The sequence below is a fragment of the Sus scrofa genome, chromosome 1 (genome assembly GCF_054392235.1).
Source record: "Sus scrofa isolate SSC_HxYL_T2T_F1_AM1 chromosome 1, Sscrofa_HxYL_maternal_Yorkshire_Landrace_v2.0, whole genome shotgun sequence".
NCBI classification, from domain to species: Eukaryota; Metazoa; Chordata; class Mammalia; order Artiodactyla; family Suidae; genus Sus; species Sus scrofa.
In genome coordinates this window covers 49,237,968-49,258,736 of record NC_139383.1, presented here as the reverse complement: position 1 = coordinate 49,258,736, position 20,769 = coordinate 49,237,968, and the positions used below count along the sequence as shown (strand labels likewise).

At 36.8% G+C, this 20,769-nt stretch overlaps 1 protein-coding gene across 25 annotated transcripts in view; it reads right to left on the bottom strand.

The window, feature by feature from the left end:
* ADGRB3 (adhesion G protein-coupled receptor B3) overlaps positions 1-20,769 on the bottom strand; it is a 732,591-nt gene that overhangs the window by 364,040 nt on the left and 347,782 nt on the right. For all 25 annotated transcript variants that reach the window (XM_021072833.2, XM_021072856.2, XM_021072841.2 and 22 more), the window contains one exon: positions 1,103-1,297. In XM_021072833.2, coding sequence (XP_020928492.1) covers positions 1,103-1,297 — 195 coding nt within the window. The remainder of the gene's footprint in view (positions 1-1,102; positions 1,298-20,769) is intronic.

The following is a 20,769-nucleotide window of genomic DNA, read 5'->3' as shown; positions in this document are numbered from 1 at the left end:
AATGCAGCCCCAGGAACTCTCATTGCAACTACTTTCAGCAATATATGCATATAGTTTAAGTAATATATCTATCTCTATACCAATTAGGGCATGAATATTATTTGTGAATAATTATTTGATTCCAAAAGCCTTCTTTTTCTCTCTCTCCCAATAGCTGATCAAAACAAAACCAAAGAGAAACAAAAACTAAAAATTCACTCTTTCTAAGTGAAATGCAAATAAAACTCCTGGAGAGTGGGCTGAAAGAAAACTATCTAATGTGGGAATTTTGCCAATTCTTTAATGAACTTCATGCAGACATTCAGTAAGAATATCATGCTGGAAATGCAAAAACCAGCTCTGCATTCTTGGCAGGAATGCATTTTAGCCTACAGCTCAAAAAGAGTTAATCTGAAATACACACTAGAGTTGCATTAAATATGCTTTACCATTCAACAAGCTTTGTCTTAATGGCAAAGGCAATTCTGAAACTGGGTGAGTGCTTAAACTTTATTATGGAAATAAATGATGCTGCTCTAGAAGTCTTCCATGACAAGAAAAGTATGCTGTGAGGAGTTACTGAATTCCTTATCTTCCTATACAGAACAGTTCGCTACTTGCCTGATACTTTCAGGCAAAGGAAGCACAAAATTCAACATGGCCTTCCCCTTTCTAACAGCAAAACCCCAAACAAAACTTAAACTGCATCTTCTTCGCCTGTTAGAGTTAATGTGCCTTCATTATGCTTTAATGTGCTTTTAATAGTCTCCTATGGCAAGATGGGGATATTAAATGTGGGAATAAAATATCCATGATACAACCTTGAATTTGCTATCATGCCTGCTCTCTGAGGGCTAAAAACACTTCACACACATTCTCACTCAGTATCTCCTTGAGGCACATTAGGTGCCTGTTATGGCTGAGGACAGGTAGATTTAGAATGACAAAGGAATTGAGAGGTCATTTCCAGAGCTCACACAGCACTGCCTGTAAGTTTTCCCAGCAGGAGTGACTGCTCTCCCCTCCAAGCCAAGAACCCTCTAGGGTGGCTGCACTGGCTTCTTGGGCTCCAAATCTACCCCAAGATCACTTGTCTTTTCCTTCATGGGATTCCCTCCCTTACCTGGACACCATCAGATGCCGGAATGTAACTTGCCCTCTTAAACGTGTCTGTTACATTCCTGAGGATTTCCACGGACATCAGAAGATCACCTGCATAGAAGTTTTTCCTCTGAGTTAAATCCAGCAGTGTCTTGGTGACCTGGGACATCCCATCACCCGCCAACATTCTCTGCCCCTTTGCAAGGTGTTCTTTGATCTGTGATGGTCAAAAGAACAGAAGAAAAAACAAATCAGAACCTTCATTACTGATTCCCCATGTATCTTTATCAAGCAAATGTATTAAAAACTGTAGAGTCAACTTTCAAAAAGTATTCTAAGACTTGAGAGGATTCCAAAACTATGTTGTGTTTATCCCACACTCACATGGACAAAAAAAGACCAGCATCTGTATCCAGACTTTGGCTGACTTGATGGACTTGCCTTCTCTAGTTTTCAGAAACCACAATTGAACACATGGTGGAAAGCTTGTATTAATTTAGGTTTTTAATTGAAATAAAAATAAAAAATATTTTTTGCACATGGTAAACATGAGAGATTGTTCAGTGAGGTGTGAGCAGAGATGGGAGAGTATAAACACTTCAAAATATCCATTTTTATTAACACACTGAGCTTAATCATTTTGCCTTACCTCTTAAATATACACATCTTTATGTAGTGGCAAAAAAAAAAGTTTTCACAAGGACATCAGGTTAAGAAAGACATTTAGCTAAACTCTAGAGGTCTACTATGACTGACAGCTTGATTTATTTAAAAAGAAATAAATAACAAAAACATTTTTAAAAGTCCTCTCAGCTAGATCTTCAGCAGCAGAATGAACAACTGAGATGTAAGGCTTAATGTCCAGAGAAATACGTGTCAATTTCCATATATGCTTATCCTACAGTACAAGGAAAGAAAAATATCTTATCTTCAAGGGAAGAGTGCTGAGGTGAGAGAAGGTAATGTGATAGCAAGCATCCACTATCTGTTTACTTGCTACTAAAAGGCTAATCTTTATCATCCATCCCATTGCTAAATTTGTGATAACATTTACTCATCAAAAGATTACAAAATAACCAAGAACTAACATGCCAGAGAAAGCTTGAATTAGAAGGGTCAAAGCACAATAACCGTTATCATCAATTTTCCATTAAGAAAAGTGCTAACAAATCCTTTGAAGCATAGCAACCAACCTGAACAAATCCAAAAGTTAGGAATTTTCTAAAACATGGATTTTAAAAAGTGCTATCTTGACAATTCAGATATGCAAATTTTCTTTAATCTCTAAAACTCTGTCTCAAAATATTTGGGGAAAATAACCTTCAGAGACATAGCCTATTCCCATTGTGTTATGTTAAAAACATAACATATTTAGGGAGTTTATTTCTTCTCATTTTCTTGTTTTCATTTCTCTCTGTCTCCCCTCAGTGGCAGCCATCAACCACTGACTAAAGCCCAGAGGATCTGGTGTGGCACCAAAGATCTAGCCCTTGCTTACTTCTTAAGTTTCAATGCACATTGCCATGGAGCGACAGGAATATACTAATCTTGATGCAGACACTGTGTCGGCCAATCAGAAAGGAAACTGACCTCTGAGGACAAGCCAGCTGGTGCACCGGCACCATGTTTTCTACCAGGATGAACTCCAGCCCTGACTGTAAGCTAGTGATAACTCTAATTTCCTGTTCAGGTCACATGCACCATAATGTCATATTTTTGCACTGGATATTCTACCTTTCACCCTTACATGATCTCATGTTTATGTATCATTCAGATTTAGTTCTGGTTCTTCTAAATATCTAAACAGAGTTAATCAGTGCCTTCTCTGTGCTCTCCCTTAACTCATACATACATTAACCACCCTATCATACAGATTTAGAATCTTTTGCTCATATGTCTTTCTGCTCCAGCAGTCTTTCTGCAGCTTGAGGATAGGTTTCCAGTCTTATTCACAGCCTTAGAACATAACACAGTAAGTTTTGTTAGAATGAATATAGTTCTGATATGCTGAGTATACAATGGAACCAGGGCTGCCTAGTTTTGTATTTAAACTTTTCAACTTATTACTTATATGATTAGAGCCATCAGAGACAGTTTATCATGTCTCTTCTAAGCTTTGAAAAATATGCCTAAAGGGTTAACGAGTTTTAAAAATAATTTTCAAAAAATCAAAGAAACCCATGCATGCCTTCAACAGTCAGCATGGCTATTGCCTATGGGAAAGCTCCCTGCCTCATCATGGTCTGTGAGCACTACATGGTCTGGTTCCTGGAGACTTCTAACATTTCTCCTCTGATTACTGTGCTCCGGTCACTCTCATCTTTTTGATCTTCCTCAACAACTAGTACATGCCTCAGGGCCTTAATGAGTGCTTCTCCTTTTGCCTGGAACAGTCTTTCCCATTGAGATCCAAATGCTTTTTTTTTTTTTTTTGGTCATTTCCTCAGAGAGGTCTTACCTGACTTCCTGCCTAAAATGGTGTCCTTGTCATTTTCAATTATCCTACTACCCTTCTTATTATTTATTTTTTATTCACGTAGTCTTATCTTTTTAAAAAACATCTCACTTTCTTCATTGTGTTCAACCTTACCTGCCATTGTGCATTTATCTTTTGGCTTACTGGCTTTTCTGCTTCCCCCTTTAGAACAGAAGCCTTACAAAGGGAAAGATTTTGCATATTTTATTTCTTGTAACAATTCCCAGTACCCTGAAGATGTACTCAATATTCTGGACAAGTGAATTAATAAATGAATGATGAACGATCCTCCTCTGATCATGTTGGGTGGTAGGATTAAATTAGGCACACTAGGAAGCTGTTCTAAGCTGTTCATTAACATAGTCTATAGAAAACTTAGATATCAAATAGCATGGAATAAATAAACTACCTGACTTAACAGAAACAGTGCAGCTCCTGGGCTCAAAAGTATCTGCTTCAGTAGGTGGAATGTGAAGAAAGTGTTGAAGAAAAATGAAATTAATAAAATCTACCCTAAAGAATGTCCCAGACTTCAGTGTTCAGTTTGGTACTGGCATTACAAATCACAGCTGTGACACTCAAAGCCAAGGAGCACTTAGATGGTTCTCTGTTAGAGATGAGATACAGCAACAGTTGCCAAGGTAAACATCATTTGACTACTCAACTCAGCTCCCTATTATTTCAGCAACCCTTATCAATGCCTAAGAGGGTCTAACTCACATAGGTATAATATAACCTTCCCCTCAAACAAAAGCAGCATGACATTGACTTTAATTTCAAGGAATACAACATTCAGATATGTTTTCTGTCTGCAATAAAAATAATACAGAAGTGTTTGAATGGTTCAACTAATCAGAGCTAGGTAAGGCAGTATTTCACAACTGGGTCAGCAGCAAATGTGGCCCAGTCAGTAGTAAATTAACGTCACTGCCATCTGAAAGCTGCTTAGCAGGCTTATGTGGAAGGACTTGTTCTCTTGTTCTCAGTTCAGCTCTTTGGAGACAGACGTCCAGATCACAACACCAGCTCTCACAATTGGCGCTAATTAGCATCCTTCCCGGCATTGTCAGTGGAAGGCACCCAGAACAAATACCTTGTAATATTTGCACACACTAGCATAGGTTATTGGTAACATTTATAGAGGCTATAAAGAATGCCTTGATAAGACATATTAAGGTGGAAAACAATTCCAGTCTCTTGATCTTCCTTGCATAACACAAGAATATGTTGAAAGTCCCTTTCCTTATCAAAGAACCTTTCACTTCCTTTTTCTAAAATGACAAATCCATGTTTATCGGCTGGATTATTTTTTTCTTTTTTGGATCATGAAGAAAGAGACTTCAGATCGGGTTTGCTCACCTCACTTTTCTCTATTTCGCATTGTTCCTTTACTTGCATCCTTCATTTTTAACTATATGATTACCTCTATGATTTTGAATCTCACACATTTTCAATCTGCATTCTTCTTCAATCTTTCCCTCTCTTAAAAATATGGCTTGATATTGGGTATTGTATTTGTTTGTTTGTTTATTTATTTATTTATCTTTTAGGCCCGCACCCATGGCATATGGGGGTTCCTAGACTAGGGGTCCATTCGGAGTTGTAGCTGCCAGCCTATGCCAGAGCCACAGCAAGGTGGGATCTGAGCCGTGTCTGTGACTTACACCACAGCTCAAGGCAACGCCAGATCCTTAACACACTGAGTGAGGCCAGGGATCGAACCCACAACCTAATGTATGCTAGCTGGGTTTGTTGACCGCTGAGCCATGATGGGAACTCCAGGGTATCTTATTTAAACACAAACTCTTCATTTTGTTATTTCCTTTTGACTAGTCTTCTTTCTCTTCGAAATAAAAATCAGAAGTAAAAAATCTGATTTGAACCCCAACACCCTTTAAGTTGCAAATTAAACTCGACAACCACCTAGTAAGAATTTTCTATGAAAATATCATTAGGACTTTGTGTGTGTGTGTGTGTCTTTCGTCTTTTTAGGGCCACTCCTGAGGCATGGGGAGGTTCCCAGGCTAGGGGTCTAATCGGAGCTGTAGCTGCCGGCCTACCCCACAGCCACAGCAATGCCAGCTGTATCTGGGACCTACACCACAGCTCATGGCAATGCCAGATCCTTAACCCACTGAGTGAGGCCAGGGATCAAACCTGCTACCTCATGGTTCCTAGTTGATTCGTTTCTGCTGCACCACGATGGGAACTCCTCACTAGGATAGTAAGTTTAAAGAGCAGCTGTAGACATAAAACCTGGATTTAAATTTTGGTTCAACTATTTACAACTTAGGACCACTGAATAAATCTTTCATAGAATCATCTGTCTATTAAAAAACCAAATATTAGAATGTTGCTATGATGGGTTAATGCAAAGATTAAAGTGGACACTCTGTGCTATTTCCCCTTCTTATTTTTCCATCTTCAATTTCCAATTCTTCTAAATACTAGATATGTAATATTTCTCATATTCATCATTTTTACCTGTGGGCAAGATGTAGACTGGTACAGGTCTTCAATATTTATCATCACATTCTTTACAACAAACTCTGATTTTTACTGAGTCTTGCCCCATGCTAAATTATCCTATTTTTCACATCTCTGAACATGTCACTTCCCTGCTACCAATAAATAAATAAATAAATAAAGTCCAAATCAAAACCTATTCATTTTCATATTAAATCAAATATACCCTCCATTGTTTGACTTATAAGGCCATCCAAATATAATCCTGGCAATTCCAATCTTTTGTCTCTAATTTTATTCATCCAACCCATTATTTCTATTCAGTTAGTGATTATTTCAGTCCTACTTTTTCCTCTTTATTGCTACTTAATAATTCGATCCACCTTGCTTTTGAATTCATCAAATTAGACTTTACTATCATTAATTTTTAAACTAATAATTTTAATCCAATTTATTTATTCACTGTTGCTTTGTAACCATTTCTTCTTAAATTCTCTTTTGTCAGAGCAGGATTCTCTTTTTTCAAACTGCTTAGTCATTATTTTAGTAAGGTTCTGTGAATGGTAACTATTTTAATGTTTGACTTTTTTTTTAAGTTATACTCACTTTCAATTGATGGGAGGTTTTTATTCTGCATTCACCATTTTCATGACGTGATTTAGTGCCAATATTTTTGTAAGTTCAACGCTTGATCTTTTGTAAATTACCAGTCTTTTCTTTGTGGTAGCTTTTAGTATTTTCTTTGTGTTTTAATCCAGTGCAGATTATGTTTATGTGTATTTGATTGTATTTATTCGGGACTTTTTTCAACCTGAATACATTATCTGCCTTGCACTTTGGAAAATTCTTAAGCACTAACTCATAGAATGTTTTCTCTGCAATCTCTTTGTGGTCTCCTTCTGATATATTTCTACTACAGTATATACATTTGTATTAAATATATATAAAACTTTCTCATTTTACTTTTTATTTTCTAAATTCTCATTTATATTTTTTATTTCTTTATCTATTCTGGCTTCTCAGTGATCTTTTTCCAAACCTAACTTCCGGGTCACTATTTCTTTCTTCAATTTTGTCTAATTATCTATTTACTCTATTGATTAATTTCAAAGACAATATTTTCCATTTACAGAAGTTCTAGTTTATCTTTTTCATATTCTTTCATCTCTTAACTGTGCTTTCTGCTCTTTCTTTTATCTCTCAAATTATTTTAAACAAGTATGTTATAGTTTCTTTCATATGTTCTATTATTTCTTCCTGCACTGCTAATTCTCCTGCATCTTGCATTTGCTAATTCTTCCTCATAATATTTGTGATTATTGTCAACTCACATTCAGTAAGGTGTATTTATTGTTTGGGACTCCCATGTTGTTGGTTTGTGAAAGAGTTGTTAGAGATTAGCTTTGAGTGTGTTTCTCTGAGGGTGAGAGCTTCAGGCCGTTCAATCATACTGGATCATTTTGTATTCATTTCTATGTTAATTCCTTTTTTTTATGGTTCAGACTAGGCTTTTCAGTTTCTGAAAGGTGATTTCTTTCCTCTTTCTCCCAAATCCTTATATAAATTTAAATTTCTTAGATGCATCTTAGGCCTATAGAGTTTCTCTAGTCCTTGAGGTCACAGTAGTCAAGATGATACCAGCCTGTTGCAGAGGGCTTGGTATAGCATCATGACTCCTGTGGAAGGAGGTCTGGTCAGCTTACTCAACACAGTTTTAGAATCTCTGCCTCTGGTACCTAGGACTCACACTATCTGAAACTTTCCCAGCTGGCTACTGAAACATCAGCTTTTCTCTATTGCTCTGGCTTTCATTAGTTGTTAGTTGTTTTTTTTTTCCTCTTCATTTCTTTTTTTTTTTTTTTTTTTTTTTTTTTTTTTTTTTTTTTTTTTAGGGCTGCACCCATGGCATATGGAGGTTCCCAGGCTAGAGGTCAAATTGGAGCTATAGCTGCTGCTCTATACCACAGCCACAGCAATGCAGGATCTGGGCCTCATCTACAGCCTACACCACAGCTCATGGAAATGCGGGATCCTTAACCCACTGAGTGAGGCCAGGGATTGAACCTGTACCCTCATGGATGCTAGTCAGATTTGTTAGCCACTGAGCCACGATGGGAACTCCTTCCTCTTCATTTCTGATATCTAATTATTTCTCTGTCTCTTGAGCTGTTTGAAAATATTTTCTTGCTATAGTTTACACAGAACCTCAGTAGATCTGTGAAGTATTAGCTTGGTCCATCCCACTATTCTACTACTGCTGCATTTACCTAACACCAACCAGAATGAATTACTCACAGTTTCTCAAAGGAGGCTCAAGGATCCTGCTGTGACTCCTTAACTAATGCTCTTCTATAACTTAAATGCTTTCTCCAAATCCTTTTGTTAAATTATCTTTCCTTTCTCCTTCCTGAATTCTTTTCAGATAACTGCAATCGTGATATGATCTCTACTTTATAGAAGTAATCTTGCTCTATCTTATATTATTATAGTATTTGTGTTCTTATCCTAACCATTTTATTAGTCCATAAGCTCCTAAAAGGCCTATAGTTTCTTTTTCAATTTGTTTCCCCTGTAGTTTCCAGCACATTGTCTGACACACAAAGGCATCTGCTCAAAGTCCTTGTTAAATTAAACTGAAATTACAAAAGGATTTTTACTTTTCCTCTGTAACTGTCATCCTCAAAAATCAACAAGGTGAAAACAGCTGTCTCTGATTATTCGAAAGGAAGAAATATGCAGTAATTAGAGAACTATTACATTTCCTGATAGAGTTGCCTATTCAATGATTAATATAAATAGGCAAATGATAACAGAAATTTAAAATTTCTAGAGTTACATAATCACTGCCTTTAAAAATAATAACAATTACAACAAAATATAGCATTTATTAAGAGCCTATTTTGTGGCAGGCATGCAACTAAGTGTTTTACATGAGTTATCTCATTTGAGTTTTAAAATGGCCATTGGAGGTTCCATAATCACCCACATTTAACAGATGAAGGTGAAGAGACATAGTGTGGTGAGATGTATTCTCCAGGCTTGCATAGTGCCTCAACTGTACAAGATTTGAGCTCAGGAAGCTGGATTCCAGGCTCCATGTTCTTAAACACTTCATGCGTAACACAGGTTTTATTTAATGCTTTTGTCAGAAACTGTCAAAATGCTTACATATATAGAAATCATTCTCAACCATATTTGTTTTAAAGAGACATTACATCTTTTTCATATAAAGAAAGAATATACGAAGCAAGTGGCTTGAAGAGCCACTTTCTAGGCAGTTGAGGTGGTAGCAATTATTTATGAGTGGGCTTATTAATTTGGAATGCAATGTGGAAATGTTCCTAAAGCCATTTACCAATGTCTATAAAAGATTTTGCAGGTAGTTTTATTCAAGTGGAGAGAAAAAGTCCCCAAGCATTCCCTTGGGCTCTATTTTCTAATTTTCTTAATTTAGCCACTGAAGTAGTTTAGAAAGGTTTATAATTTTATTATTTCCTATAAAATCATAATTATCAGTGATTATATACGCTCACATTACAGTACTCTGTGAGCTCCAAAGTACAAGTCTTAAAAGTTTCTGTGTCATTCACATTTAATACTGTTGACAAGATCAACAGTAAAAGGAAAAAAATAATCTAAGGTCTAAAAATAGCTGCTTTTTATAGTTACAGATTAAGACTCCTTGCTCTTTATAGAGAGAAATGTGTTAAGGGTCATGGTTTAAAGAGTAGGTGTGTTTCTGAAATAACCTTATTCTTTTCACTTCATGACTCCTACTGCCAGCCACAGTTGCCTCTATTGTGTGAATCCTAAAAAAAGGTTTATCGTAGCTGCTCTGTGCAAGTGACACACTTTAAACGTCATATATTTATATATTATTTTCAGCATCAACTCCTACAGTCCATCTGTAAGGTATATTAATGGTTCTCACAGTTCTAAGTGGCTTCAATTAAAAGATAATTATACGAGAAACTTTTCATCAAGCAATAATCTAAATATACATCTTTTGCTTCAGTTCATAACTGTCATTTTCTAAGACTGAAGTCATCCACTAGATGACGGTTTTAAATTATTTACAAATCTATCTGGTGTCTCCAGGAAAGACAGAGATCATCCTATATGGGAAAGAAAACATAACTTTTGTTCAAACACATGAATACCTTCTTAATTTTCTCTATATTTTATATGAACATGTATATTTATCTTAGACCTAGGACTTCAAATCTGAAAAGACCATTCTTGTCTAGAGACAATGTGATGGGGAGATTTAGTTAAATGTTCCCTTGCATAAAGTATATATGTATTGCCCAGAATTGAGGACGAACAGCGTTTGGCCACAGGGGCTTTGCATATCCCAATTTCTTAACCCTAAACTTGAAATGAGTAATAGGATGCCATGAATTTGAGGATGGCAAGGTATTGTTATGAGATTAAACTGAGTCAGGAAGAAAACTGAGCCAAGTTATACTGTGCATATTTCCCTGTAAAGCCTGGAATTCCCAGAGTAAGAAAGAAAGCACAGTAAATTTGCCTAGCCAGTAAAAAAATTAGAAATAGAGGGAGTTCCCGTCATGGCACAGTGGTTAACGAATCCGATTAGGAACCATGAGGTTGTGGGTTCGATCCTTGGCCTTGCTCACTCAGTGGGTTAAGGATACGACTCCCGCGTTACTGTGGCTCTGACGTAGGCTGGCGGCTACAGCTCTGATTAGACTCCTAGCCTGGGAACCTCCATATGCCACGGGAGCAGCCCAAGAAATGGCAAAAAGACAAAATAAATAAATAAAAATAAAGACTCACTGTTAAAAATGTTTTTAAAAAAATTAGAAATAGCTTTGATTTCTAGTCAAAACTCAAAAGCACAATTCCTGAGCAAAAGCCATAGGTATGTGTGAAATCAATCATATCTAGAATGATTATTAATATTCTGAGCCAGGGGACAGCACTAGGGTGGGTGAATGAGGTCAAAACATTACAGTGGTCACAGACAGGGACCCAAACTTTCAGGCACCTGCTCCACAGGAGGCAGTGACCCGCTTTCTCTGAGGGTTTCTCAATTCTGTTTCTGCTACGTGAGTTTCTTGTTCTGGAGATACTGTATCAATCAGTCAGAATGGGATCAGTCTGCTGTGAAAACAGACAACTCCAAAATCTCAGTACCTAAGAACAAAAAGACATATTTCTCACTCACACTGCAGCTGCAACCCAGGACATCAGGGAGGCTTTGCTTGTCATACCTGGGGCTTGGGATGACAGAGGATGAGGGATTTTACATTGACAATGACATTCTCAGGCCAGATTTAACAAAGGTCTCTTCCATATATAATGACTTAACTGGAACTTTTCAAAGTGTAGATTCTGATTAAGCAGGTCTGGGAGAAGGTCTGAGATTCTATATTTCTAACAAGCTCCCAGGTGCTGCTTCTACTTCAGGTCGTTGGAAAACATTTTGGCTCTACCAAATGCATTCTCTGCAATGCATCCAAGTAGCTCAACTTTGCTGGAGAAAAGTCATATTCACACGGGCTAGCTGTAGTCTAAGCTCTTCACTGCAAACTTCTGTACCATACAAGCTTTGGCAACCCCTAAGCCCAAGTGCCTCAGTCTGACCTTCATCATCCTGCCTTCCTCATTTCAGAAAATGATAAGCACATCAGCTGCATGTGATCATTCGATCTTAAAGGATACTATCATCTCTCCTCTGGATTCTGCAGCAAGTCCACAGCTTCCAGTCCTGCCCCATTACAGTCTACTCTCCATAGAATAGCCATTAAGCCTCTTTAATTACACTGAATCACATGTCACTCCTTATTGTCAATGACTTCCTATTGCCCTCAGGATAAAACCCAAACTCTTAGCAAAGATCTTTAAAGCACAGAATAATCTTTTCCCTACCCAGTTCTCCAACCTCATCTCATGACACTCTCTTCTTGCTCACTACGTCAGGCCACTGGATTAAATTTCAATTCCTTAAAGACTTCAAGGTTTGTCGTTATGTTGTTCTCCCCATTAGAATGTGCAAACTCATTCTCTCCACCATTTGCATGTCTAGATATATCTCATCTTTCAGGTCACAGTTGTAATGTTTTTTCCTCATACATACCTCACTGATTTCCTTATGTAGAGTGGTCCCCAGACTTTATTCCCTGTGTTGGCACTTTGTTAATTCCCTCCTACATATCGCAGTTTGGAATTATTTTATCACTTCTCTGTCTTTGTATTTGTTGGGTGTGTCACATTCAAATTGCATCCTGAGGTCCGTGCACTGCATTGCCTCTAGTTAAAGCTCAGTGGATATTTGTAGAATAACTGAATGGGTTGAATAGATTGATGCACAACTGAATGATAAAGTACACCTTCCTTTATAGTACTTTTTCTTTGGCATTAGCCTGAATGTAATTCTCTGTATGAGTATAATCTATTAAATCATCAGATGAATGTTTCAAGTCAGTGTATTTCAATAACTAAAACTAACTCTAACATTTCTTCACCAACTCATACGCACCCATAATCAGGGAGAAGCTTAAAAATCTCCTGGGCTTTAGTAGATATGATCAGTAACATGTTCTGAGTTTTTAAAAAGAGAAAATAAAGCATAAATTTAGAGTTATTTCATTATACATCTATGTAACAGACTCCCTTAAAATTCCCTAGGAAGCACTATCATATGTGCATAAAGTTATATATATATATATATATATATATATATATATATATATATACACACACACACAAATATATATATACAAATATATATATGTATACACACACACAATGAAAATGTATTAGTTTAGTAAGTGTAGTAATTTCTGCAAGAGCAATGCATTTGCCACCCCAACAATGAAAAAACATATAAATTACAAAAGTCATGCTCTTTAGATCATCAAAGAACTACGTATGAGATGAACTAAATTTCCAGAAAGAGGAGATCATTTCTGAGGCAGGCAAACAATTTCAGTCAGTCAATTTTTTCCCCATTAGGAATGTTTGCTCAATTTCATCAAGAAGTGAGGGGCAGGTGTAGCCCAGACAGAGGACCTCTAGGGTAAAAACAAAAACTAATGTTTTTTGGTTGCCCAGGGCTGAAGAATTATAATGGAGATTTCAGGGTTCCTAAAAGTCTTATTGGGACTTTCCTCCATGAAACATTTGCTGAATTTTTGAAATGTGTAGGAAGCTGAGGAGTTAGGATAAACACTTCTAAAATGGAGAAAAAATTTTATCTATCCTTGTCAGTAGGCATTTAGAAACAAACACCTAGTGAGGGAGGAGTCCAGCTTTAAGCAACCAGCTGTCTCCCACTCAAGACATTTGACGCATTTGAAGTTGCTTGGGCAGAAAGCTTGGACCCTTTAAAGGGCAGAGCTGAATCTTCTACAGTTTCTCAGGGCTGATGAAATGTCACACATAAGCTCTCTATCCAGAGCATGTAAGACACACAGTGGAGAAAGGGAGACTAAGGAGATGGTGTCTTATAAAAACTGCAAAACATCTTGACTCAGATCAATTCTCAACTGCAATAAAGTTTCAGCTCCTCATTATATGTAGGAAAGGGGAATGTTTTTCAGTGGATATTAACATTGTCTAAAAATCTTACACTTGTTTTCACAATGTCTGAGATTTAATCAAAAATTACTAGATACAGCAGATGCTGTGACTGATGAAAGAAAACAAAACAAGCCCATTCACAGATTGCCCAAATATTAGATTCCACTTATAAGAAAGTTAAAATGACTAGTTAAAATTTTAAGGAAAATAGAGATGAAAAGAAGAACAAAATAAATTTATCCACTCTCTAATAGAGCTAATAGAGTTGAGATCTTAAAAGAAAAAAAATTAAAATAAAATGTATATTATTTATCAGGAGTTAGTGAACTACAACCTGTGGGCCAAATCCAGTCTATTGCCTGTTTTTGTAAAAGTTTCACTGGAACGCAGCCATATTTGCCCATTGTCTATGGTTATGCTTTTGCTTCTACTACAGAGTTGAGTAGTTAGAACAGAGTTAGAACCTTATGGAGTATGAAGTGCAAAATGTTCTTTATCTTGTTCTTGAAATATGCTGTAAACTTTGACATATGAATTACTTAAAATATTGATTAAATTAACATCTTCCATTTTTTTAAATCAGCTCTTTCAGGATAGACAGTATTCAATAACTGTTATTATCATTTGCTGAATACTCAGTAACCTTACCATATTATTCAAGACCACATGTTAAAACTTTGGGTGTGTGAAGATGCCCAAACTTTAAACATGTGGCCGTGAATAAAATTAAGAGGCTCCCATTCATTTTAAAGGAAATAAAGTTCTTTAACGTTTCCTTGGCATTGAGTTTCTGCAGTGACTGAGCTCTGGGAGTGAGGACTATAACAAACTTGAAACTTGGCAACAAGAATAAAAATGTGGTCATGTGCTGTGTCTTGAGTATGTAAAATGAGAGGGCCATGCAAATAGAAATACATGCATATGAATGCCAAATTAATGTTGTAATTAGTAATAATAATAGTTCACATTTATTGAATGTGCAATATGGGCTGGTAACAACTCCATTCAATTGGCCTTTGGTGGGCTTCTCATTGGTATTTTTAAGAACTCCCACCTGGTTATGATGTTCAATCAGGATTTAAAAAAAGCACTGATCTAGCCTCTTCTTCCTGAGTTCCTCATAACTTGCAGTGTTCCATCCACACTATTCTGACAAAAAATGGCAAAAAAAACCAACTCTTATTCTCCCTGGCTCATTCACATTTACTTAATTGATGACTATTCAAAAATTAAAATCACCTGCTAGTTTGGCTGGACCAAAGTACAGGTTTCTTTGTTTTGCAGTTGCTCATTAAAACAACAACAAAAGCCAAAATAAATAAATAAATAAATAAATAAATAAATATGTCTAGTTTTTTGACACAAAAATATATTTTGTGTATACAAAACTATGGTGGCTATTGTTTTCTTCTTTTCCCCTAAATAAGCTGCAATCTTCAAATGTATTATCCTCTTTTAGGCAATGATGGCCTAAAATGTGTGATGCATGAGAAGTTTTGTTATAATGGAGCAAAATTCACCTGGAAGGTAGGGAATATACATAAATATAAAGCAAATGTTTTGATTTCTTTTGTTATGATTCCTGTTCAACTTGTGAGAAATTTACAGGATTTAAGCTCCATTGAGACATGATGAGGAGCTCAAAGTGAGTCATAATGGCCAGTGTGAACATCCACACTAGTTGTTTTAAAACCTCCTGTGTAGGACTGTGGGTGTCTTGGAGTGATAAACTAAGACTGTTAGTTTAGATAAGGAGTTTGATGGGCAATGTACTTCACTGAACAGATGGAGGATTGGTAAAGTCAAGACATCTCCCCTAGAGTAACTGTTCCTCCTTAAAAAGAGACCACTAAGCAGAGGGATGTGCAGGCTCTTTGCTGGAGGACCCCATTTCACACTGCTGAGAAATGTTCCCATCAGAAGAGATGGGGACTCCCCATTCATGCTGGTCCCAGACCTTTTGCCAGCCCAGAGACCACTGACTCATTCCTGGACTTAACTGGGAGTGGTTTGTTACCCCCTTTTCTATTTTCACAGCTCTGACCTGTGTTGTGTGCTTATTGTGTGTAATACACTGAGTGATTCATGAATTGTATATTGGCCACTGTTTGATGTATCTCCAATCCTGCGATTCTCACCTGCCCTTCCTGTTGGGCCCTGCAACAAACAACAAGAGTTTCTTCACGTCAGGCCCTGTCTCTTTCTCTGTTTCTCTCTCCCTTCCCCTAACCCCCACTCCATCTCTATCAATTCTCTCTTTCCTGCTAAACACTCATAAAAGTAGAAGAAAAGTAGGATATATGAAGACCTGAAACCAGAATTCAAGCCTCTTAACCTCCTTTACCATACAACCTTTCCATGACTAGAGAGATCATTGCTCCGACTTCTGTATTTATTCATTTGTTAAATGAAAGCTTGAAAAAAATAGAAACGGGTTATAATGAACAAGGACTTACAAGAAAACATTTATACCAATTCTTCAAAATTCCATGTGAAGGGACCTCTATTAGAGGAATCTTTGACCTTCCTCAGTATTCCATCACTCACTCCTCTCCAGGGTAGGAGGAGTGACCTTTCTGCCTGATGAATTTGGGAGAGAGTACTGGTATGCTTGGTTCAATTCCTTTTGTTCTAGAACTGCCTCCCTTCAGGAGGCATACATTCTGCTAGTTCTATGTCATTTGTCACTCCTGGTGTATGTGTGTAGGTATGTATATGTAAGTGAATAAAAGAGAGAAAGAGAGTGAGAGAGAGACAGAGACAGACAGGAGAGAGAGGGGGAAAAAAATGAGACAGGACAGAGAAGGGGGAGACGGAGAGAGAGAGAAGAGCAAACCTTGTGATTGTCCAGATGCACCAGAGACAGTGTGGGTCTGTTTGTTTCATTTGGGATCAGCTCATCTGGCCCACAATATTCACCCATTTTCTCCAAATAGTTTTATAAGTAAAAGAGAAAATATCCTTAATTTGCCTGACTCCTATGCCTATTTCTCAACAGGTTCTGAAATTGTTTTTACCTTCTTGGTATAAAATTCAAAAATTATCCTGGAGTATAAAATAAAATATTAACATATGGAAAAAAAAAACATGAAATCTCCAAGAATCCCACTACATTTAGCACCTTACTGCTCTGTCCTCAATTTTTTTAAATTGTGTGCATCTGTTTGTGACTTTACTTTTTTTATAAACAGCAGTTGGATCACAGTGTTTGTGTCTTACAAAGTTTCTGAAGAAACTTCATGGATTTTATCATTCTGAAATTCTTCTGCAATGGCCAAATAATTTCAAAAATTATTCTGTAAATTCCTCCACACTACTAGATATTTCTGGACTAAGAAAATTGTACATGAGGGATAATGCTTATTAATTTGATGTGGTTAAAATTCATGAACATTGTTTCATATATCACCTTCTCAGAACCCTCGTGGCTAACATCCCACTCCTGATAAGAAAAGTTGCAGAGTATGGAGTTCCCATTATGGCTCAGCAGGTAAAGAACCCAACTAGTACCATGAGGACACAGGTTCAACCCCTGGCCTCAGTCAGTGGGTTAAGGATCCAGTGTTGCCATGAGCTGTGGTGTAGGTCACAGACCCAGCTTGGACCTCGCATTGCTGTGGCTATGATATAGGCTGGGGGTTACATCTCCGATTAGACCCCTAGCCTGGGAACCTCCATATGCCACTGGTGTGGCCCTAAAAGGACAAAAAAAAAAAAGAGAGAAAAGATACAGAGTAGTTCTTGACACAATCATCTATGGAATATCTAGAATACACTTAGCATTGTGGTGGACACTAGAGAAATGAAGATTAAAAGAGATGGTTTCTGTCCTCAAATAATTCAATAAATGTTCAATATGATAGGACAGTGATTTTATATATTAAATCAATTAATGACTTCTTTCTAGTTACCTCAATTGGTTTATAATTTTGAGAGTTCATAGTACACACTCAACTAATGTTTTGTTGCTGATAAAATGTCATTTCTGACTTAGTCTTCATTTAATTTTATTAAATGGGTATATAAAATATTAATAGTAATCTATATATGCGAAGAGTTGGAAAACACAGACCTACCTATTTAAAATAATTCTCTGCAGTGGGTGATAACATTTAATGAGCTTTATGAATATAGAGGGGCAAAAAATGAAAGCCACAGGGAAAACAGAATATTAAATTGTGAAAGGATAAACTCTACTAGAGGAGAAAATGCAGAGTCTTCAAAGTAATTTATGAATTTGTGGGAGTCAAAACTGTCCTACATCATAAGCACCATCTAGTTTTGCTACTGAGGCAAAGCATGTGAAGTCACAAGAGTACAAGCATGCAAGGAAAGTGGTATAATTTCTGCCTCCAAATGACTTTTCAGAGTATATATGATGAGCTTGATGTATTAGGTATGCACTCTCAAGGCATACATTGGTCCCAGACTTCCTTGAACTTGTAAAGGAGATAACCATTTCAAGACAAGTCAGAGTGTGTATAGATGGGTGAATAAGTGTATATTTTTCTGCATGTCCACAGAAACAGAATTCATGTGCAAAAATGCATATGACATCAATCCTATCCATCCATCCATTCATCCATCCTTTCAATTATCTACTTGCCTGCCTACCATCTACCCATTTATCTATATCTATCTTCATTTTTCTATATGTACAGTTCAAGTTAATACTTTGTTGAGTTCTAGAATTTTACTCTTACTGAGATAATTTTTAACTCAACCCATTTTCTATACATGTAGATATCAATACCTTATGGTTACATAGCTCTTTGCTTTGCAAACATTTCACATACAGTATCTTATCCACTCTTCCTCAACATCTCTAGAGGTGCAAAGATGCTTCTACCAATTTCATGTTGCAAATAGCAAACCAAGACTTGAGTGAGATAATGTGACTTTTCCAAAGGACACACAACCAGAAAATGATGCCCCCAGTACCAGAATCCAGGGCAAAGGATTTCAAATCAAAAGCTCAGGAGTTATTTAGTTCTTTTTTATGGCTTAGTAGTATTCCATTGTGTACATATACCACATTTTCCTAAGCCAATCATCTGTTGATGGACATTTGGGTTGTTTGCATGTCTTGGCTATTGTGAATAGTGCTGCAATGATCATGCAGGTGCATGTGTCTTTTTTTTAATCCCTTTATTTTATTTATTTAATTTTTTTAAATTATTTCCCCAATACAATTTTTTTTTCCTACTGTACAGCATGGTGATCCAGTTACACTTACATGTACACATTCTCTTTTCTCACATTATCATACTCCATCATAAGTGACTAGACATAGTTCCCAGTGCTACAGAGCAGGATCTCATTGTTAATCCATTCCAAAGGCAATAGTTTGCATCCATTAACCCCAAGCTCCCAATCCATCCCACTCCCTCCCCCACCCCCAAGTCTATTTTCCAAGTCCATGATTTTCTTTTCTGTGAAAAGGTTCATTTGTGCCCTGTATTAGATTCCAGATATAAGTGATATCATATGGTATTTGTCTTTCTCTTTCTGACTTACTTCACTCAGTATGAGAGTCTCTAGTTCCCTCCATGTTGCTGCAAATGGCATTATTTCATTCTTTTTGATAGCTGATAAGTATTCCATTGTGTATATATATACCACATCTTCCTAATCAATCATCTGTTGTGGACATTTGGGTTGTTTCCACGTCCTGGCTATTGTGGATAGTGTTGCATCGAACATGTGGATGCATGTGTCTTTTTTAAGGAAAGTTTTGTCTGGATATATGCCCAAGAGTGGAATTGCTGGGTCATATGGTAGTTCTATGTGTACTTTTCTAAGGTGTCTCCATACTGTTCTCCATAGTGGTTGTACCAGCTTCCATTACCACCAACAGTGCAGGGGGGTTCCCTTTTCTCCACACCCCCTCCAGCACTTGTTATTTGTGGACTTATTAATGATGGCCATTCTGACTGGTGTGAAGTAGTATCTCATGGTAGTTTTGATTTGCATTTCTCTGCTAATCAGGCAAGCTGAGAATTTTTTTCATGTGCTTGTTGGCCATCTGTCCATCTTGCTTGGAAAAAATGTCTATTCAGGTCTTTTGCCCATTTTTCAATTGGGTTGTTAACTTTTTTGCTGTTGAATAATACCATTTGCAGCAACGTGGATGGAACTAGAGACTCATACTGAGTGAAGTAAGTCAGAAAGAGAAAGACAAATGCCATATGATATCACTTATATCTGAAATCTAATGTACAGCACACATGAACCTTTCCACAGAAAAGAAAATCATGTACTTGGAGAATAGATTTGTGGTTGCCAAGGGGGAGTGGGATGGATTGGGAGCTTGGGGTTAACAGATGAAACTATTGCCTTTGGAATGGATTAGCTATGAGATCCTGCTGTGTAGCACTGGGAACTATGTCTAGTCACTTATGATGGAGCATAATAATGTGAGAAAAAAATGTATACATATATGTGTAACTCTGTCACCATGCTGTACAATAGGAAAAAAAAATTGTATTGGGGAAATAACAATAAAATTTTTTTTAAAATAAAAATTTTTAAAATTAAAAAAAAAAAAAGCTCAGGAGGCAGCACAGCCTCCAGAAAAGAGGTTATGCTTCAGAAAGATTATACCTGGGACACAACTCTCCCTCTTGCCTCACTTAACCGGACTGCTCTCCAGAGGATCTTCAGTTCTTTCCATGTGACCTGAGGGCAGCGAGACCCACTTGCAGGCATGAAAAGGACTGGAGTTAATTTGAGCAAGTGCCCTGATGAGTGCTTGGACCTCTATGGATGCTGAATACCCTGAGGCTGCTGCTTATTCTATAATATCACACACTTGATTTCTATCTGCACATCAACTCAACACAGACATATCACCTGTCCAATCACTGACTGTATGATTTCCATGAGACTCACAATCTGAGACCACCTGCACTCACAGAATGCAAACACATTTAAATACTACTGTACAAAACACTGAATTTAGAAAGGAAAATTTTTCTATAAACGAGTGATGTTATTCACTTTTAACAAATTTGTGAGAATTAACTTAGGATTTACTTAACCAATGCAATTCCTCTCATTTATTACCAGGAATAAACAAGAACTAAATATGGATATTATGAAGATTAACTGAATTATTTTTATTAAGATTAATTCATAAGAAAGTCATTGGTTATACTTAATTCTGAAATATGTTAATTTTGACAGGAATAAGGCTTAGT